The sequence below is a fragment of the Schistosoma haematobium genome, chromosome ZW (genome assembly GCF_000699445.3).
Source record: "Schistosoma haematobium chromosome ZW, whole genome shotgun sequence".
NCBI classification, from domain to species: Eukaryota; Metazoa; Platyhelminthes; class Trematoda; order Strigeidida; family Schistosomatidae; genus Schistosoma; species Schistosoma haematobium.
The window spans coordinates 45832675-45855409 of NC_067195.1; the positions used below are offsets into that span (position 1 = coordinate 45832675).

Sequence of the window (22735 nt, forward strand, 5' to 3'; positions counted from 1 at the left end):
TGAATTAACAAAAGTACGTGGGCGGTTATCGTTTTTGAAATTTGACTATTCTTGTAATCGCCTTAGCAGTATATAAAGTGCTTTGTGTGACAAAGATGTGAAATTGTAAAATGATTGGTGAGGGTCCTCGCAACTAACCCTAACCAATGATTGGAGATATTCAATGATAATAATCAGGATCGATCATAATGACGTCAATGCATTCACCTTTTGTTTTAAAATACATATACTTTTCATTCCACCGATTCATTCTTCCTTCTCTAATCACATAATGTATTCCTAATTTTTCATACTACTTATACTAATACTGTCATTTCAACTATACTGGTATTTGTCTGGATAACTTCCTCTCATTGTGCTGATATGGTGTGGCAACTTAAACCAATGCACGCATGTTCTAGGTTCCACCTTGGTTCTGACTTTAATGATTGGTTTCATATTGTTATGCTTTATAATTTAATTTTTTGTATAATAATCCGTTGTGATCAATATTTTTGTGTGTAATTTTAGGTGTCTGTGAGAAAATTGATTTAAACAAAGAACTTTAATTATTCCTTGTATTGTATTTTATTACCAAACTGTAGTTCCATTTTCTCACATGTTTCTTTTCGTAACTCCGCTTATTCTCACAGTGTGACTTTAGCGATGGACATTATTTTCTTCCGTGGGAAATCGAAATAGATATAATGGTTACATGAATTATTGGTCCTGTATATTGTTTAATGACAATATTTAGTCATTATCCTTCCCTACCTATCTTATATGAGATCTTCAGCTTTTACTTCTTTAATAAAAACGATGATATCCCAGACATAAAATCAACAGTCTTGAGTTTAGGCTATTCTGTATGTGGTTCCAGTTTCGAAACCCAGTGCGTGGGTTTAATCGTGAACTTTCTTAACGTGGCTGCTATTTTGATACTGTGGTTTCGCACACTTATGCTGATAACCTAAACGGAGGATATTGATTTGAGCACTTGTTTCTTATGATCTTATTATCCCAGATGTAGGGGAGGGTTGGTGAATGTAGTATAAAAACTGATAAACGTTAGATGTCAGGTTTAATTAATACTATGGTAGCAGCACGTTTACTACAGATAACTAACATATAACTGTTCCGCCTTCCCACAGATGGAAGGAGACAGTTCGAAAAGGTCACTCTTAAAATTATAACTCCTCTCATCTTACAGCTATTTAGTTTTTTTTATGCAGCTTAAAAGTGCTGATCCCGGATCTCAAACGTAATCACTCAGTAAATAATCTTGCGTAACCGGTCTCAGTCCATTGTCTCTTCAACTTCTCAGTCATACTTGCAGGTTGATGAGATCGTTGATAACAATGCAAAACTTTAAATTCCTCAATAAGAAACATTCCTCCACAGTGCAGAGATAGAGAAGCTTACCTAGGCTACTCTATTTTGCAAACAATTCTTCATTTTTAAAATTTTTGCCTGGTTCCCTGCTCTCAACACCTTACTTTCCAGCTTAGTCTTTTCCCATATATCAAATCAATGCTAACAATTAGGGATGACGATATTTCATCCTTGGTCTTCTGAAACCGAATTCCAAACTCCTTGTCTCAGTTTTCAATGTTCAGATTTTTCATGTAATTAAACAATGGGATTCACTTATCAAAACTCTGGGATCCCATAGCTTAAATGTTTGCTTTGTCTTTGAAAATGTCGTGTCGGACTTATATGTTGTTATTCACATAACCTCATCTCACCAATATAGGGGATGCACACATTATGTAGTGGTACGTTACCACTTCCTCGTGATTTCATAGTTGCTGATACACGATTTAGTTTGAAAACAAAACAAAGACTTGCACTGAATCCTGGCTGATTGTTATATGTATGGCGTTAAATTACTTAAAACTATAAGTACTCGGAAACATCGAGATATAGATCACCTCTTATTTGTCATCATTGCCCATACTTCTATTAGCATGATAGGTAAAATATCCGATTGTAGTGTAATATTAAGTAAAAATGCTGAATCTTCTAAGAGAGTAAAATCTCAGAACCAAGCACCTGTGGATCATCGTTCTTTTAATTCCTTTATTATAATGTAATTTCTGTTAGTGTATATTAACAGGGGAAATCGCCTTTGTTACATCTACAAAATAAAATAATGAACTTCATTTTGACTTTACATATGTTTGCTATTACTGAGTTATCTGTGTTCAGACACAAGAAATTTCTTGAACTATCACTTTATATTTTAGAGCTATCTGATAATAACCATCGTGTGTTTCTTTTCAAGGATTTATGTTATAGTCTACATCGTGATCTGGCCTTAGACAACTATTGAAAATCTAGAAGCACTGTATAATTTCTCTATCCTAATGCAAGCTTTCTCGAAAATATAAACCACTGGATACCGATTTACTAATCTAAAAATTCGATCCTTAGTGTATTTGAGGGTGCGAGCTGTTGAAGGGTCGCATAATAGGAGGAGACAGTTGTTCATTGCTTCGTGGTTTTTAATGATTGTTTAGCTAAGACCAATCCATGCTGTGAACTATGAAGCTGAACACTTCACAAGTTTTCTATACTTGTAATGATCACGTACTTGTTAGTGACTAATTCCAAGGTTAGGTTTGTTAGTTATTTAGTTTATACACTTATTTCTCCCATTTTTTTCTTCTACATATTATTAGACAATGTTGTAGTTCCCTGCCATTGTCAGAGATGTCATCTGAAATCTGTGATATATTTGCTAAACTTGCTTATGATCTACGTAAACTTGCTGTTCGTGGAATATTTCTTCGTGCTCAACTTAGTAAGTTGTGAATATTTTAATTTAGTGATCATATATTACTATCTTAGTCAAAAACAAACTAGTCATTTGAATAAATAACAAAAAATCTAACATTTAACTTTTTATTTAAGTAGAATAACGTTCTCAATAGTGTAAACATTAATATTGATAATTATTTTACAAGTAGTGTCTTGTATGCTGATAGATATAAGTAGTATGTAGCCACAATTGGATGTGGAATGCATGGCAGCAGAAGATTGAATTGAAGAGAACAGAGCAATCAAGATAACAACAGAATCGGAACAATCATGAGGCATGTAAACGACAACTGAACGAAGATGTACAAATAATGGATTTAATGTATGGTTTCCATATTTTACCATGATACTGTAATTTTGCATGAAACAATAAGTTTCAACCACCTGAGTTCTCATTCACTTCAGTAGTAGTCTATAGAAAGTTGTTATGTTACTAACATTAGTATCAAAAGTTCATTTCCTATTTTTATTACAATTATGTATAAAATAAATTTACAGTAAACTTGGTTGTATAGTTTGAGTAAACGATATCATAGAAAAAAAACCTTTTTCACCAATTAAATGACTCAATGAGTTTCTCTCATTGTTTTCTACTTACTTGGCACGTATTTATTCCGTTCAAATCACGATAAACATTTATAATAGGAGAACAGTTATAATTTAAAATCATATTTTTTCAAGGGATAAAAATCTATTATGTCAGCCGAATGGAATTAAAGAAATCAATGTACATTAAGCAGATCATTATTAGTTTATATCAGAAAAATAAGTTAACATTTATTCTGTAATATTTAAGTAATTGTCTAATAATAGTTTATTGAAACTAATCTGCTAATTGGATTGATTTTTTTGTCGTTACTTAAAACGTAAACTAATCTTTTTTTGTTGCTTGGTTTGTCATTTTTTGTATAATTTATTATGATTATTAAGTTGGTAGTGCAATATCGTGGGTTGATTGAAGTTGGACATTAAAACTTTCGGATCCTGACTCAGTGGTTTAGGGGTTCGTGCGTGAGACCAAAGGTCCTGGGTATTCGAATCTCAAGTACGGAATCGTTGAATGAACACCGTTGAGGAGTTCCATACTGGGACGAAACGGCTGTCCAGTGTTTCCAGGTTTTCGATGATAGTCTAACATTGATCGTTTCATGATCTCAATTATTTATTAATTCTTTAAAAATGGTAAATTTTAGCTATTGAAACATTACAAATTAAAGAAAGATGGGATGTGGATTTAACTGATACTGATGGTGGAATTACTAAACTTGTATGTATTAGTTTTTATATTTTATTTTGTCATAAAAAATTAATTAAACCATTAGTGCATTTTAATTGAGTATATGTTAACATTGATTATGATTATTGGAACGGTGGTGAATAATATTATACTCTCATGTTTTTAACATATAATTGAATTCTATCGATCAAATTACAACTTAGCTACTAATGTAAATTTAAATCTCATGACAGATGGATGGGGTGGAGACATCATTTTTTGCAAGATTGTTGGTAAATAATACTGACGAGTGCCAACTAGCAAAAATGCTCAGTGCAAGTCTTCCTGCTGATTACCTTCACTTACTTACCTACTACTTACTCCTGTTACTCCTTGTGAAGGAGCATAGGCCGCTCACCAGCATTCTCCATCCAACCCTGTCTCGGGTGATTACCTTCAACTATTCAAAATCGAGTACATAGTGGATTGCTTTTAGCCTTTTGGTTTATAAAATGTTGTGAATTTCATTTTGAGTTATCTGTTAGATTGATGCAAATATATTCATTAAAAAAATTATTTGTGGGCTTGAGCTTGATGTGTAGTGTTTAGTTTGATTAATATTAGACTAGATGATATCTAGGGTTAGATAAAATAAAGATGTAATGTCAGTCAATAAAGTTATCGACTGTTTAACTGAGATGCTGCTATATTGTTAGGTTGAGATTTGTTTGCTGATATCTTCATAGTCTAAAACGTGCGAAGCTGAATGACAATATCCAAAACCTAATCTTAGTACTACAATGTTCTTGATTTTTTTAATTTCAAATCTGAAGTGAAGCATCGTCTCAGTTTCCTTCTTCAACGTCTTTCATTCATTTTAAATCATATTTCTTATGTTTGACTTTCTGTCGGATTTATTACTAGGTTTCTCTGTTCTGCTTCGTATCTCGTTAATTTCTTTAATGTGCTAACGTAAGGTATAATAACTTAGACCAATAAAGATACTTTATGTTAGGTCGTGCACTGTCTGTCATACTGATTTAAATGTTGGCCATTTGAACAAAGTAAACTGTATTACGTCCATTTGGATATTACATTTTAAAAACGATGTGAAATTAGCTTCATATTTGTAGACCTACAAATAATTATGGTTCTATTTGTAGCATTATTTCTTAACTAGAGTAAAATAATAATCATGATCAATTATATTGATTGATTAATGAATAGTATGATCAGTGTCGCGTGTGCCTAGTCCTTGCTAGTGATTGTGTCTATGAAGTTGCGATGTATTCATTAGTCTATGTGACTTACCGTCACACTCACTGTGTATTGATTATAACTGGGTGTAGTTAGTAGGCAGGAAACCATAATTGTCAGTAATTCATACTTATAACTTTGAAGGAATTAATCTTCCTCGTGGAATTCGAACCTACGACACCCATCTTTGAAGTGTGACACGTTACAATAGAGCTATTTGAGCTGCGACTGATTTCTTGTAAAGTTTCTTTCCGACTGCTTTGTATTACCTAGTGCTAATTGACTATGTTCTACACTATATATTCTAAAATATTTTTCTCTTTCTTTAAAGCCTTTATTGTATGAAGATATTATTGCCGACTCATTCATCCTTTGTGAAGATCAAGTATTTCCGAGAACATCAATAGAAAAACCAGTAAGTACAAATAACTACTAAACGTTAAACTACAGTATTTGTTCCATTATGAATAGTAATATTTTTCATAAATCTAGATTATAATTAGTTAATTTGTTGCTCTCTGTTTTTGAATTCAAACTTACAATTTTCTGATTTATTTGTATAAAGATTATCATAGATCCAAGTGGAAGAATTCCAATTTATTCTTTTGTATTCATTTAATTAATTCAACTAACAATTTACAAATAGGACAAAACATGCCTCTTGGATTCCACTACTCTAGCTATAATCTATCTATTTTATATAACTTATAACAAAATGGATATATCAAAGCAATCCTCATATAATGCACATATATACCAATAAAAACTGATCAAAATTCAGCCATGATTATTAACAATTAGATAACTCTAAACACTTACTCTTCATAATATTGAATTTATGGGTTTTCACAAGCAAACACATCTATTTAAATTAATCAAACCACAAAAGTTTTTATAAGTTTTCATTACTGATATTAAACTCTCTGTAGATTATATCTATTAGGTTTACCTATGGTAATTAGAATAAAATTTTAATTATATATTAATAAGCTGTCTTGAATTTGTATGTAAATAAAAAGGCATTATATGTAAGTGATATATATTACAACAATTATGTTTCGTGTTTGCCATTTGATCAGTTGAATGATTCGATTTTATTTCAAGTTCGTCATAATTTTGACTGAATCCAAATATCTATTTATCTTTCATTATGATATGATTGAATATGGTGTTTTGATCATATTGAAGTATCAATGAAAAAAAAAGTCACATGTTGATTAGCTTAAATTGAACTGCTATATAGGGTTCTTTTGCACTTGTTAGACTCATATCTTCTATTTGGATTCACAGGTTAGTTGATTCCTTCATCAGACATGACTCTGTGTTTGAATGTATTGACATCGATGTATAGGATAGCATGACTGATTACTTTTTGTCATGTATTTTTCTCAATAGTATGGTGATAGATTGTCTTCACTAGTTAAATTTTTCATGATTTCATCCAGGACAGGAATTCACTGAATAGTGTTTTAAAATCATTACTGGAATGATATGACTTAAGTTCTTCTAATTTTGCTTAATTTATTAAATTCATTAACTGTTTATTTGTTAACTAATATTTTGTTTCATTTAGCTTTTTGACTCTGATGAACTTCAAGAACGTTTTCCAGAGTGGTCCGGAATAGGAATGATTAGTTTCATCGCAGTGTCACAACGTTTAGCTGATCAAATTGAGTAAGTTAACATGAAAGGGAGTTATACTTTTTACCAACTGTATTGTATTTTTAGTCTAAGAGTTCTCTGTATTTTTGAATGTTTGATTTGTTGATTTTTAAAATTACTATGAAAAACTCAAAACAATCTTAATTTAAACTTTATAAGAAGCTTGGTGTTTGCTCATTTGGTGTGAAATGCTCATGTGCATTACGAATTCGTTTTTAAAAGTGTACATAAGTAAAACGACAGCTATTGATAGCAAATCGGAATCCAGCATTCTAGAACTACAGTTAATTCCAGGCAGTTGGTTCTCTTCACAAATTTAAATAGTACTCAAACGACGATATTCGTTCTGTTCCATTTGGGTGTCTTGTTATGATTTTAGATCAAAGGGATGGTGCTCTGTGAAATTAGTCAGCAACGTTAATCATTATTGATTGACTAACAAAATTTGCCTTCATTTAGATGTTTCACACCGGATCGTTGTGGTATATTTTTTTATTTGAGCATCTCTGTGGATTATGTCGGCAGACGTGTGAGTTACATACCAAGCGACAAAGCTTCACATTGAGTCATATTCAACTACATGTCAGATAGGTTAAGTATATGTTTTTCTGGATCGTCAGAAATTTCTTCAACCGTTTTCTCCAAGGCTAAAGCTCTTGATAATGCTTTACAGGTAGTTTTATCTGTTATACATTTGGAAGAACTATAATAAATTTTACCGGATATACTGTATTAAGTCCATTAATATAATTGTTACATCAACCAGTTGTCAATTCACGATTCTGTATAATGATGAGCATTCTCATTCCTTGCTGACATCAATTCCACTGCCTACATAATTGAAACTTATGGTTTACAGCTTTCTAACTTAGACAATATAACAAGTCGGTTTATCTCAGGTTTTCGATTGTTTCCGAATTTCATTGTTGTTATAGCAGAGCTAGTTATCATTTAGTTTGTAATATATTTGTATCCCCTTATTATTATTATTATTATTATTATTATTATTATTATTATTATTATCATTATTACTGATTATTCTACAATGAAGAGGGCCGTTTATTTCGTTGGTGTTCATATTCGATGCAATAGTTTATACGTGAAAATCCACTTGCAGATTTATATTGCTAGATTGTAGTATAAAACCATAAAAATCATATTTTTACCATTCATATTTATTGCGAATACAGGTCGTGTTTTTGTTATGAAAATAGGTGTATGGTTTTGGGTAAGATATAAACAACAATCTGTTTGGTAGTTTATTTCATATCTACAACTGTCTGAAGTGATCGTCTTATTAATGAACATGGGTGTCATCTAGGTTCTCATTCACATAGTTCATAATCGCATACTAAGTAGTTTTGAGGTTGGTCGCAAATTTCAAAGCAAGAAGGATAAGTCGATTGTAGAATTTGCTTAATTGAACTATTGAAATATAGAATTCGTATTCTAACCAACCGTTAACGTCACTAAGAACGTAATGTACAAGGATTCATTTGCAGCTAGGTAGAAGGCTTATTTGGTCATACAATTGTTACTAACTACTAATTTTGTTCGCAATTCAACAGATTATACCGTTCGTATATCACTTTATTTCGTAGAGAAACATTGGATGAAGTGAGAGAACAACAAACAAGAGTACTTTCCAAATCATCTGAAATGTTCTAAGTATGGTGATCTTTGAGAATGAAGTGTTGAACTGTTCCTTCTGATTTGTACCTAGTGCTTATCCCCGTTATGCAATGATTTTTCTTTAAGTAACATTCCATCGAAGGATACGACTAATTCAGGAAGTGACATCATACTGAAGATCGCTGAAAGGTCAGGAGCATTCAGGTAGCTCATCGTTTGTTCGAGATTAGGATTTCCCGGTGATGTTTACTGATAAACTTAGACAGAACTGACATCGCTGTGTACTTTGGTAGAGAACAAGCAATTACTCAATACAAGAAGTTAGGAAAACAAATGAGTGTTGGTCGGAATCAAATTAACAATTGACTTTCTTTAGCTTACCATTAGCTTTCAAAATCACATTTCAATGGATGATTACTTTCAGAGAAGCAAAATAACATGATCCCATTCACTAATAAACAGTTATTTAATTCATTACTTTTTTTAGTGTGATACCCACGAATTAGGCCTAACAATCAAATCTTAATTGACTAGAGGATACGAATAACTTACAAATAGATTTCTCCCAATTTCCTATGACCATCTGTCATGTTTATTTTGTGATAATATTTTGTATACATGTACATCACTTTATTACATGGAAAATCAATTGTCCTGGGTAGTGATTTTTACTTTTGATTTCGAGGATTCACGTCAATAACGTGATCTCGTGATCACCCATAACTCACCTGCATCATTTCATTGAGTTCATTTACCGATCAACATTTTATTTCCTTTCATTTTAAATATTGAAAAGTAATTAGTCGATTGATTTAAATTCTCTATAACATTTTCATTACAGCATTAGAAGTGTGGATGTTAGTGATAAATCAGTGGCTAGCAAATCTTTATTCACTATTGATGGACATTTGGTGATCATTAATGATTAAGTCAAATAAATAAATTGATAACGACCACCATGGCTAAACCTAACAAAATATCAGATTTAATTTCATTAATTTCTTAAACTAACCAATCTGTATTTAAGTAGATAATTATTATCAAACGAAATTGCAACACTTACTCAACAGTGTCCATCATTGATTGTTTTCCGCAGTACAAAGATTTTCTTTTCATACTTGGAACGTAATTTTGATAACTTGTTACTTAATTTCCGATTTTATGCAGTCAGTCTCTCTATCTCTTTTTCTGATAATTAAACCTAATGGGTTTTCTGAGAGTGAAATGGTTGTGAATAACTGATCATGAGTGTATGAAATTTATCATATGATTGAATCTATATCATTGCATCTTGTTATATACATTAAAGAATTATGAAATAGTTTAATTTCGCATCACTAACAATAAGATGATAGAACACTCATATATAATTAAGTATACAGTTTTAATCCATTCATCAGTTCGATTTGTTAAAAGTCTGTTAACATATTCAGTTTCGGTTTCATCCATTTTCTGCTATAATAAAAATGCAACGGAGAATTCAAATCAATCGAATAACGAGTTTCCAATGTTTAAAATGAAAGGAAATAAAATGTTTATCGATAAATGTACTCAATCAAAAGATGTAGGCGAGCGATGGGTACTCATGAGACCGTGTAAATCCTCGAATAATTAAAAATCTTTTATGGTTACTAGAGAATGAGACTAAAACTTATTGAGTTTAGCAATAATTACTGATTTTTAGTCAACCTTATTTTGCAGATGATAATTATCCTATAATGTAAATGGCCACTTCACCAAACAAATGTCGGTGTAATCAGAAAGTTAATGTTATGAGCGTAGGGGGTCATCACTCTTGGTCTCAGGATGTTATTTGATTTTCTGATATTTACTATTAGGTTAAAACTGATCGACCACAAACTGTGCTTAATATTGATTTTTTAGAGGATAACCGATGAAAGTTCAAATTCCTATCTCTAAAGGTCTAAAAGTTAGGCGTTCGCGCGCGAGATCGAAGGTCTTGAGTCCGTACCCTGATGGAGTTATAGATGTGCCTGCTTAGGAATCTCGTAGTGCATAGTAAGACGCGGTGATCATCCAGTGCTTCCAGGTTTTCACTGGTGGTCTAACCTAGATCGATTCACGATTTTAATGAAACCCAACAATCTCCACAACCCCTTAGTGACGAGTAACTGTTTTTTCTGCATCCATAAATGCTTGTCAACAGACCCTATCAATTTTGTAACCCACATAATTGCTTATTGAATACTTCTCACAAAATGTTATTTTTATCACTTGAAGGAGTTCTTGTATCAGAAGTAGACCGTAAATTATTATTAAATATGTTATAAGGTATATATTTACCTACATATAGGATAAACAACCGTTTAAAATTTTAACCATTGGGAATTAGTCGTATAAGAACGAAAGAATTATAGCGAATGGACCAACATCCGACTGATTAGCGTTTTTTTCTTATGTCGCATTAAAGCTCTTGACTTAGAAGACTTATTTGTTGAAAAAAGTACCTGACTTACTGTTGAGTACAAATGCTTACAACTGACATTTCTAGAATGAAATATTTATAGTGTTTGTCTGAAATCGTTTTATTTTCTATATTATCGTCATTAAAAAAGGCTGTTAACGGTAAAAATAAATGCCTCCCTAGAGAGATAAATCTTGAATTGAGCAATTTCTCTACATACTAATCATTTTCTTTTTTCTATAAATCAGTTAGTGAATAATTTATATTCTATGTATTAATTCTTTGTAATATTACACACTCTCCAATCCAACCATTTATCTGTTTCTTATATTTTCTTGTCTAATTTTTATTTCTCTTGTTATTGTGGTTTGTTTCGTCTCTTAAGTTGATTGCTGTCAAAGAATCTTCTTCATTTTATCCACTTTCACACCAATTTCTGTTTGTGTGAAACACAACATTCACATATGTGTGCATACTCATTACGATAAAACAAAACACCGGTTACTGTCATTTTACATTCTTTATTTAGTCTTTACCAGTTACTTTTTATTAATGCTGTTCCATTTTACGAATTATTTATGTCTGATTGATGATAAATTGTCATAATTGTTGTAATATTAATTAATTTGTCTTATTTCATTCACTTCATTAGGTTATGTCAATTTTTTGTGAAATTGATGAATAGTTTTGGTGTAGAATTAGTCTCTGTTATTAATATCCAGTTTCTTGATACTGTTTTTTTCCACTCGACTTAGATTATTACTTTTCACTTTTTGTAATGTGTGAAGCTTATGGATGAGAATCCACGGAATTCTATCCCATTTAAATATTATTATTACCGCTATTAATAATAACAATAATAACCTAAAACTATTATCCTTTTGTTCTACGTGTTATTTACGATTCACACAAAAATTATACATAATACGGAAACTTTATCAAGGCTATTTTTATTATTAATGTGTTGTGAGAGTAGATTTAATTTGCTACAAGCCGTCATATTTTCACGTTATTATTAGTCAAAGATATTTGCCATTCTCTAATAGTTGTTAATATTTTTGGATAGGATATGTTCTATGGTTAGTTTTGGTTTTATTAATTACCCAAATTTCTGTTTTTACCATGTCACGTTTCGTGAGAACTTTTAATTTTATATGCCTTCAAATTCACATAGGAAATTTTCACAAATCATCCAAATATTTTTTCAAGTAGATGCTCGAACTACTTATTTGTTTTTTAGTAGTATCAAACATCCTCAGTATTTTAATGCGTAATTCAATAACCAAACTTTCAAAATTAGTGAAGTATACTGTTCATTGTTGGTTATTCCTACATGTTTACTCTTTTTTCAATCTAACACCTATGATTCATTTTCATTGCTGAAACTAAGACATACTGTGCAAAGGGCCCATAATCAAGATGAATCATCTAATGAATATCAACAAAGTTGGATAGATTCAGGTGTAAATAATCTACGAAGTTCTGGACAAAACATTATTTCACAGGTATGATTATATGAAGTTGTTATTAATACATCATTGTTCTAAATCGAATAACTTTTTTACAAGTCGTTCATCGTTTTGTGAAAGTGTAGCACTGGTTTTTTGTTCTCAAGGCCAGTTCACATACTTTTAATGTAAATCCAGGAATATATGCCTTCTTCATCATGGACAGAAGTCACTTAAAAAGCCGTTAAAAACCTTGGAGGATTGGACAGCTGCTTTATTCTAGTTTAGAATTCCTTCCGGTGTGCTTTTATGGTAGCATAGGATAGCTCCTTATCTCATTATGAGATTATGATATGTTTCAAATCTATAATTGTATTCTGTGACTAACTCTACCGGTCATGACTTCCTACTAGGATGTTGGAAAGTTTGTTTGAATTTAGACATAAATGATTTGCTTCATTATCAATAAGTTTGGGTGTATGTGTATATATGAATATTGTTTATCTTGAAGCTGTTTTGATGACGTACTGACATATGATGGTAAAACTGTATACCTGATGCATCACTCAGTTTGATACAATTTCCTGTTCAGTGTAAACAAAGTAAAATTATGTTTATAATTTATTTCTTAAAAATTGAAATGAAGTAGATGATATGTGGCTAGTAGTGGAATCCGTAATGTACGTTTCACCCCATTTTCAATCTATCAAATGGACATGTCTGGACTAACGTATTTGACGATATACATTGTCATGAAGGTTAACTTTTCTCAAGTTATTAGTGTAAATAGTTTCTCTTATACATCTACTTCAGTTTTATGCTTTCGTTCTGATTGAAAAAGAATATATATATTGATATTTTCTTTTTATTATCATTTTCTGTTTCAATTTATATATAGGCTAGAGGATTACTTTTAGTTTTAAATAATATTGAATGGGTTGCGTGTCATGCAAATTATCGTCTGTTAAATTTATACAAGTCATTAGGTTATGTTTCAGTTGATCGATTACAAGCTACTTTAGATGAAGCATGGGACGAAGGTCGAAAGGATATTTGTTCAAGATATGTGAAATTACGTAGTGAATGGTTATGTTTACCGCTTCAATCATATTTATCAAATCTTTTACCGTCGGAAAGATACACAAGTATTAAGAAACAGGACGATATATATATAATAAATGGTATGTTTTGATTAATTTAACTTAATTTTCTTTTATCTTTCAACATAGTAAGGTCTTTTAATTTTTTGCTATAGCTGTTTTAGTAATGAACGTATATCATTGTTCTTAGTTCTTATTTTTTCATCATTCGGTTTGTGGCTTCAAAACCAGTCTGATTCTCTCCTTGTATCTTACCACTATTATGAGCTATTGTGCGCACAGTATGTAACTCTAAAATTTATTGTATAAATTAATATTTCAGATTATTTAAATGAGTTCTAAGTGTCGAAATTATTGGCTTGTAAAGTTAGTGTCATGCAAATGTTTCTCGTCTGCAACAATCACGAACACACCACTAAGCTACTCGATCTATTTAATAAAGCACACGAGGACATAGAGTTTACTATGGAGCAAGAAGCTGAAGACAAATTCCATTTCATTGATGTTGGGATCCGACGAACATCTGATGGTAAATTACATAGACATATTCACCACAAAAATTCCTGGGATGGTCTATATCTCAATTACCACAGTTTCTGCCCAATAAGTTACAAAAAGGGTATTGTACGAACCCTTTTTGACCGCGCTCAAAAAATCTGTTCAAAAGAATACCTTGATGATGAAATTAATCTGATTACTAATGTTTTACGTGATAATGAATACCCATTGAAATTTATCCAGAAATATGCAAAAACCAATCCTCGTACAAAATACGATGGAGTTGAAAAGAAAACCTGCTTCTTACACTTACGTTTCAAAGGTGATGAGATTGCTGGAATAGTTAACCACAGAATAAACTCTGCGTTGAAAGTGACCTACCCAGCAGCAAAACTTATGACAGTATGGCAAACGAACTGCTCACTTCAACAAACCAAAATCGGCAAGCCCTCTTTTCTTAGTAGCTCCAATTGCATCTACCAATTCACATGTACGTGCCAAAGCACATACATTGGAAGAACTTAGAGAAGAGTGCATGTCCGCATTTCTGAGCATGTTCCAAAAAACTTGAGGCTGCGAGGAACTAAGGCTTTCAACAGCGCAATCGCTCGACATCTACTTGACACCGGACACACCATCGACATTCCACATGCTTTCAAGATTATCAATAGACAAAGAAGTACGACCACCCTCCGTTTTACTGAAGCCATTATGATAAAAAAAACTCAAACCGGACTTATGCATTCAAAAAGAGACTTTAATAAACTTATCACTACCCTGGTAACCCTTTTTTTCATTCATTTTAAAATATTTATACTCCTCCCCTATTACATAATTCTTAAACCACATTATTATTCACACATTTCCACCACCTGATCCTCTTAAATTATCTCAACTTTTCAAATTCTATTTAATTATTATTGCGTAACCTATCTTATGATTATTCATTTCCATTATTACACCACCCAACCCGAATTAATTCCTTTTGACCTCTGACCTGTTCTAGCATATATATATATATATATATATATATATATATATATATATATATATATATATATATATATATATATATATAGTTATTATTGTAACCCAGTTATTTACACTCATCTATGTCAATTGTTTTCACTGTATCTCAATGTAAAAATTATATCACATTTTTGGTTTGTAAGCAGCTGACGAGAAACCTCGAAATATTATGAATTCATACTATTCTGCACCAATATTTGTTCTTGCTTTATTTAAATTCAGTTTATTTGTTTACTTTTTTATTTGCCCAAAAAATCCTATTCTATTTCAGGCATACAAAGTTCATTACAAGAAGTTTTAGCTAATTTATCGCATATTTATTCTGAATTAATTTTACTCATTGGATTGAAATCCATTCAGTCATCATCACCCTATCGAACTAATTCTTCCAATGAGACTAATGATAAAAAACCAATTTGTTCTATTAGTATACAAGAGATTTTTCATCAAATTATTCAATATCTTATTCAAAATATTCATGATCGTTTAATGTAAGTTTTGTTTTAATTTTGATTTTACTAATAATAAATATGGTGTGCCTTATTTTTGAAATAATTAATCCACTTTTAGAAATTTAGACAATGTAACGTAGTAGAAATTTGAAGTAGTAGATCAATGAATCGAAAGTATAGAATTATACTTAAACATTCTTATTGTTATTAATGCATACTTCTTTATATGTGGATGTCCTTCTGAATACATAATTCAAATGGTTTTCGGTTCGTAGAGCGACTAAATGAGGAGTGTTGATATTTGATTCATAGTACTACGCAAATATGGGGAACCGGTTGATGAGATTGTAAATCCTCATCGGCTGTGGTGGTTAGGCCATATATTACGTATGCCTAACCATTATCTACCACGACGGTCCACGCTTGCTGGTGTAAATACACGTTTGAAGAAAGTTACAAGTGACCAAACTAGGACACAACATCAATCCATGAATTGACTGACTGCTGGTGTGAACACACTAATGAACTTATTACCTGGTTGGAAGGTCTGTGCGGTAACCTCAATAAGTGAGATATTGGAGACTTTGAGGGAGGTGGTTTACAATCGTTTACACTGATACACTTCTGCTCATTATTTATCTTTCCAAATTTGAGCTCCGAATCACTTTCAGATGACATAATAAATATAATTTCAGTTTACACCTTTTATTCATCTTAAGCTTGGTAAAAACAATATAAATAGGTACTTTGTTATTGATATATATTTTGATATGCAATATTAGAATTTTCTGTATCTTTGTTGTTATCAGTACCCCCTTTTCATTAGCTGGTTTACAGTTCTATATTCATTTATACATTTCTCGCTCGCTTTCTTTGTATAACTCGGTCTTAAAGGCGTCAATCACATGGATTTCCACGAACATATAAGGCACTGTAAATCATAGAATTCTACCAGTTCAGGTTTTCAATTTATTACATTTAGTTTATCATTCCTGTTCACCGTTGAATACTATGTTAAACTATACTAAGATAGCTATCATGTACATTTAACTAATAGGTGTAGGTAAATGAAGACTTTAGATGATTTTGAATACTTACATTACAACTTGTTTTGAATTTTCAAAAAATTATTCATTCAAGTGGCATCATAATTCTTATCAACATAGCTCCAATTGACAATTATGGTTTGTTACATCGAATACTTGTACAGTATTACATAATTAGTGATGATATTTGATTAGCAAGTAAATATTTATTAAAGTGTTTTAAAATTTTTACTGATAACTACTACAGTTTTAATTAGCTGACTTCAATATGAAGTTTAAATATTGCAACTCAAAACATATCGTTGATCAGTTGCGGTAAATTCTGTTTTGATCATGCACAAGAATTTTCAGGTCATAATGTAGTGTATGCAGAGATAAGTAGTATGTAACACAAGTCAGAAGTGGAATGCTTTGTAGTAGAAGGTTGAGAAGATTGAATTAAAGAGAACAGGAATGTTAACAGTGAGTAATTGTATTAACAACAAAATTCAAAGAATCATGAAGTATATTCAGGACAACTGAAGGAAAATGTTCAAATGATGTATTTAATGTATGCTTTTCATATTTTACAAAAGCACTCTATAATTTTGCATTAAACAATAAATTAGTTATCCTCACATCAAGTCTTAATTCACTACAATTAGACTTTGAGGGAAATCATCAACATTAGAATATTTTTAATATAGAATGAATTATCTTCAAAATAAATCACTGGTCATCGAAAAGAATTTATGACTTATTTTTGAATGTGTAGTCAATTAATTATTAGTTCTTATTTGTTTCTATAATGAAAGATAATGCTCTATTGATCACATTAACAACCAAATAAAGTAATCATGATTAATAATTATTTTAAAATGTTTTATTAAGATTGTTAGGAATACTATTTAATGAAGAGGTAACTAAACTACCCTACTTTTATCATAGATTTGTCTATTTTAGGATTAATTTCACAATTGTTACCACTTATAGTTTCTTTTTTTTTTGTTGAAAATTATACTGAATATTATTTGTAAACTTTTCCTATTTGACATTTTATTCATTTTCTATTATCATATCTGGTTTATGGATTAAAAATTAAAAACTTTGATTTTGTGTGGTTGAACTTTTTTTTTTGTTTTTGTTTTTTGAGAATAAATATTTTGTTTATCATTTCTACTTTGATATATCCGTCATAGTATATCGGTATTATTGACAATGGTAAATAAAGACTCTATATGTGGGTGCGTTTCTTTTTTAAACATTTAAATGAAATTAACTTTTGATTCGTTCACATTATAATATTTATGAAACATTTGTTAACAAATACGGAAGAACACCTACTCCAAAAGGGATTAAACTATGAAACATTATTATATTGTTGCAATAATAATTGTCTTAGTGTAGTCTTAGTGTAGGTCAAATAGTTTTTTTTTTGATTTAAACAAAGCAATAACAACAAAGTTTACAGAATAAAATGAATTCATCCTATTTCATAGTTTTTCATCAGCTATATACAACCTTAAATTACAATCACTAATATAAATACAATTATTAGCAAAAGTTTACAATATTTTGATTCGTGAAGTTTTGATAATTGTTCGTAACGTAACCAAAATCATAATGAGGATACAAAGTATATGAATAAACAGGGTCAAGATCGGCAGGTATTTATATGTGGGGAAGTAATAATTACGAGGTCATTTAAAGGTAATGAAATTCAAAAGTGATTAACATTATAAAATAAACAAATATGTGCATTCAATACGTAAGTTCAACTGTGAAAATACTACGATATTCACAAAACCCACTTCTGATAACAATCATCATGTGCTCACTAATGACTAACTTCAAGAGGTATTTCCTGAAGTTCTAGTGAGAAGCTTTGATCAGTGGAGTTCAACCGGGTCTGTTGTGAGATAACAACTCACTGGAGACAATGGTGGACGCTGGCGCGAATATGTGGATTGGTTAAAGTTAAACATTAACGCTGTTGGATGGCGGCCCAGTGGTTTACAGGTCAAGTGTTCGCATGCGAGACAGATAGATACTCGGTTCGAATTCCGCGAGAGGGATCACGGATGCGCACTGCTATAGAGTCACATTCTAGGACGAAACAGTCGCCCATTGCTTCCAGGTTTTCCATGGTTTTCTAAATTTACTTGACTCATGAACTCAACTATTAAATGGAAATATGAGTTGAATTGGTAGTATAGTTGATTATAAAGTAGTCTTACAAATAAGTATATTGTGTATATGCTTTTTGTAGACAGACAAAATAGTTACGGCTTAAAGCTGCTATATGCAAAAACCTCACCATGATTAGTAATTTATAAGTATTTTGAGGCACCAAAATGCCCTGGTACGGCCGAGGGTGGGGAGATTCAGCTTATCCTCTCAAAATGCTCTTACATGACTACGTGTATACAGCCACTGTCAGCGAAGTCCTACTCAATACATTCTCGAGGCAAGGGTGTTGCTTACGAAATTGAGAGGACGAAAAAAGAATGTCCGATGCTTTAACCGGGTTGGTGGATATGGATGATGCAACTAGGAAGTTGGAAAACCATGACTCCAAACCAATGGTGCACATGAGTTCTGGGATCCTGAAGGAAGAAATTGTATATTAACCTATTGTTGGTCACCGGCTACCATGGGACTGTATCTCCTGACGTTGTTCCACTGGATTAAACCTTCAGGTCAAAGGCTCGGGGAGTGGCCCTTTAAGAAAACCACCTACTTCGGTTTGGCCACTCTGGCAGTATTCCAGCCCTCACATTGTTCGAATGATTTGTATCGCGCATATGTATTTAGTGCCCCTTTGTATCAATGTTTATTTGTCGAGTTCTGTAGTGCTGATCGAATCCTAGTAATCAGTTTGCAATGTAGTCACTAGTCTGAATGATTAAGTATCGCTCGTACTATGTTGGGGTGTTAGATGGTTGGAAGCAGTCAACAGGAAGCATTAAACAGATTTCACGCTAGTCATCATTCATCAACAAAGCATATTTGCAATCTTTGGACAACTAATGTTCAGGATGTTGAATATTGAGATATTTTTGCCCTGATTGATCTATATTGTAGGAACGAAATATTCACAATAACTCAATCGCTAAGCAGTAATCAATATTCTTTTTTTTATCTTGTACTTTGGTACTGATCAAATCCTATCGATTAGGTTAACTTGATGTAATTATGGATAACTTAAATTATATAACGATTATTTGTGTATAAGTGTGTTTCATTTTATCACAATCTTATCAAATTACTTATTATTATTAATAATGATTGTTTTTTCTCGTTTGTTTTGTTTGTTTTTTTATCTATTAAGTGAACGTAATATATCGGATTGGTCACAATTAGCTCAATTACAATTAACTCTGGATTTGAATGCAATTAAATTAATTTTACCGAATTATTTATTTACAAATGAATCAAATAAACTATTAAACACAATATGCTCTTGTTATAAGATTAAAATATCTCCAGTATTCAATTATTTAGGAAGTGAAGAATCTCAGTAAATTGATTATTTTATTTATATATTTTTTTAATGAATTTTTTTCTCTCTCAGAGTATGTACTTATAATGTTGTTGTTATGTTGAAAGAGATTGTGACACATTCATAGTTAAATTATACGGCTAACAGAGAACAACAATAACTTGGAAACGAACCATGTAATAGTTTATAGGTATGATCAGGTTGACACAGAAAGCTGTGTTATATCATCGGAAGTACATAGATGTAAAGTGTGACTGTGTGAAATAATGTAGTTCAAAAATCATTTGAGGAGTACATTTATCAAAAAGATTACAACAGTGTGAGGCATCAGGTAGGAATCATTAATTTTTTCAGAACGACTAGGACATCGTATTGATGTGTGATACGTGTATCCGAGCTCATCTCTAGAGCTATGAAAAAGTAATCTTAGTCATGTACAACTAGGAATAAAAGAACGAAACATTGGGTACGAAACTAAAGCTGCAAAAATTACTTTGATAGGTTTGTCGTTATACAAGTGATAAGTTATTTGACGATCTACTGATTTCAATAGATGCTCTTTAAGTTAACAATTTAAACTGTCTTAAAGAGGTTATTTTAATAGGTATGCTCATTAAAAGCATTGATTAAGCATTTAATATCCCTATAATTTCACTAGCTAAATTCGATACAGTCACATGCGCAAAATTGTTATAACTTGTGGCCTTGTACCCTATTAATGCATAACGTAATGATACTGCGAATTAGAGAACATTGACTTATCGACCGCACCAATAACGTACAAACCTGTACGAATAGTTTAGAGTCCTTATCGATCCTTCTTCCTGCAAAACCCTGTCAGTTAGTCCAGAACACCAATCTAAACTCCGGCGATATGAATCGCGTATTTCAAATATACTGGGTTTATATACAAACCAAACAGATCACATTGCACCACAAAATAGAAAACAACATTTGTACAGGACCTAACCAAAAGTGGCTGTGAATGTGAGAAACTGTAATTAATAGACTGGGCATAACTCAAAAACGGTAAATTCATCTCAAAAATACTTTTAAGGCGTTTTCGTAGAAGAGGGGTAACATTACATGGTAACATGCTATCATGTCTTTGTATCATTTATTAAAGGATAACATATACTTCTAATCATTTCTTGAGTTTATCTTAGCTTGTCTTTTATTAACGTTTGTGGTGTAGGATACCAATTACATGAAAACTATTGAAACTCAATTCTTTCTTAAGGCATGACTCCAAAATTCAACTTTAATGTGCATCACCTTTATTTTGAAGGATATGTAGTCTAAAATTGTAATGCCTTTTAAGGATAATCACACCATTCGTTTTAGAATTTGTGTTATAAAACTTACAGTTTCGGAATTGATGCTTAATAAAATATTCATTAATTATTTTAAAAGAAAAACAGTATAGTATCAGCTTTTATCCTGTAAATTAAGCAGTTATTTCAAAGCAGTTGTAGTATACTTTGTCTTGTAACTCCATATCTTGCTAGATAGCGATTTATATATATGCCGTTTGTTACGATTTCTCACTGATAGTCTATTACTGTCAGGATATCTACATGTAGTCATGATTTACTTAACTTTGAACATGTCTCCTCTTGTGTTTTCACATTTGTTAGACATTTGTCGAAATTGCTTGAAAAAGAAAGAAGTAAAATGCGTTTATTAATTAATGGTTTAACTACACTTCAATCACCACGTCGAGAATCAATGGTCACAGGATAATGGTGATTTTCTCGTGTATTCCCACCCCAAATCACACAGATACACAAAAGTATACCAGCAATTCACCTTTTCGTGGTGATTATCTTTTTATGTGGTTATTGTTGTTTACTTTCCTTTTTTAAAAATTTAATTTGCATAAACTGTAATTCTAATCTGTGATTGATTTTCACGTGTATATGTGACTATTGTTTCAACTAATCATAAACGTTCTGTTGTTTGTTTTCTAAAAAAAGATTACAGTGTAATCTCTTTTATGGGGAAAAAACCGTGAATACATTGAATAAATTTTGTGAACAGAGATCAATTTACTTCTATGCTTAATTTTGGGTCTTTTTTAATGAAAAAGGTTATAATTCTTGTTTACACTCTGTAAAATATAATCAGTTTGTTTACTTCTGATGTTGACTTTGAAGTTTTGTTATACAGCTTAGTAAATAGAACTTTGTCTTTAAAGGTAAATTAATAGTATTAGTTCTGAATATTGTTGCTATAAGTCGATTGTATCATTGAAACATGTCACATTTTGGATTATTATTATTATTATTATGATCGAAAACATGTAATCTGTCTTTATAAGCTACCGCCATCGGTGTGGTGTTAAGTTGTGAAATGGAATCGACGAGAAGCCTTTTATCTTTGTTGCACGATAGTTGACACTCATCAGGAAAGTGTATTTACCATCTCGACGGAGGTTATATCATGAGTGTGTCATCCTTTATTAAAAACGCCACTATTTAGAAATTTGGGTTTCATCTGTCTTCCTGTATAACTGAAATCCTTATATTAATGAATATTAGAATGGTAATCCTTTACTAACCACTAAGTGATGTGGATGAAATATCAGTCTTTTATTGTCTTGGTCTATGACCCAACATTCATTCATCGTAACGCATTATTTAGTATATCGCGATGTATATTTGAAATAGTGGTATGATTTCTTGAACATA

General features: G+C 31.3%; 1 protein-coding gene across 1 annotated transcript in view; it reads left to right on the forward strand.

Moving 5' to 3' along the window:
* Positions 1-22308, forward strand: part of EXOC2_1 (Exocyst complex component 2) — a 53933-nt gene extending 31625 nt beyond the window's left edge. Inside the window, exons 14-22 of the mRNA XM_051211553.1 lie at positions 2661-2782; positions 3993-4066; positions 5604-5687; positions 6846-6946; positions 12382-12496; positions 13338-13620; positions 15338-15557; positions 19875-20063; positions 21683-22308. Coding sequence (XP_051071623.1) covers positions 2661-2782; positions 3993-4066; positions 5604-5687; positions 6846-6946; positions 12382-12496; positions 13338-13620; positions 15338-15557; positions 19875-20063; positions 21683-21788 — 1294 coding nt within the window. The 3' untranslated portion in view covers positions 21789-22308. The remainder of the gene's footprint in view (positions 1-2660; positions 2783-3992; positions 4067-5603; positions 5688-6845; positions 6947-12381; positions 12497-13337; positions 13621-15337; positions 15558-19874; positions 20064-21682) is intronic.
* Positions 22309-22735: the final 427 nt, after the last annotated feature.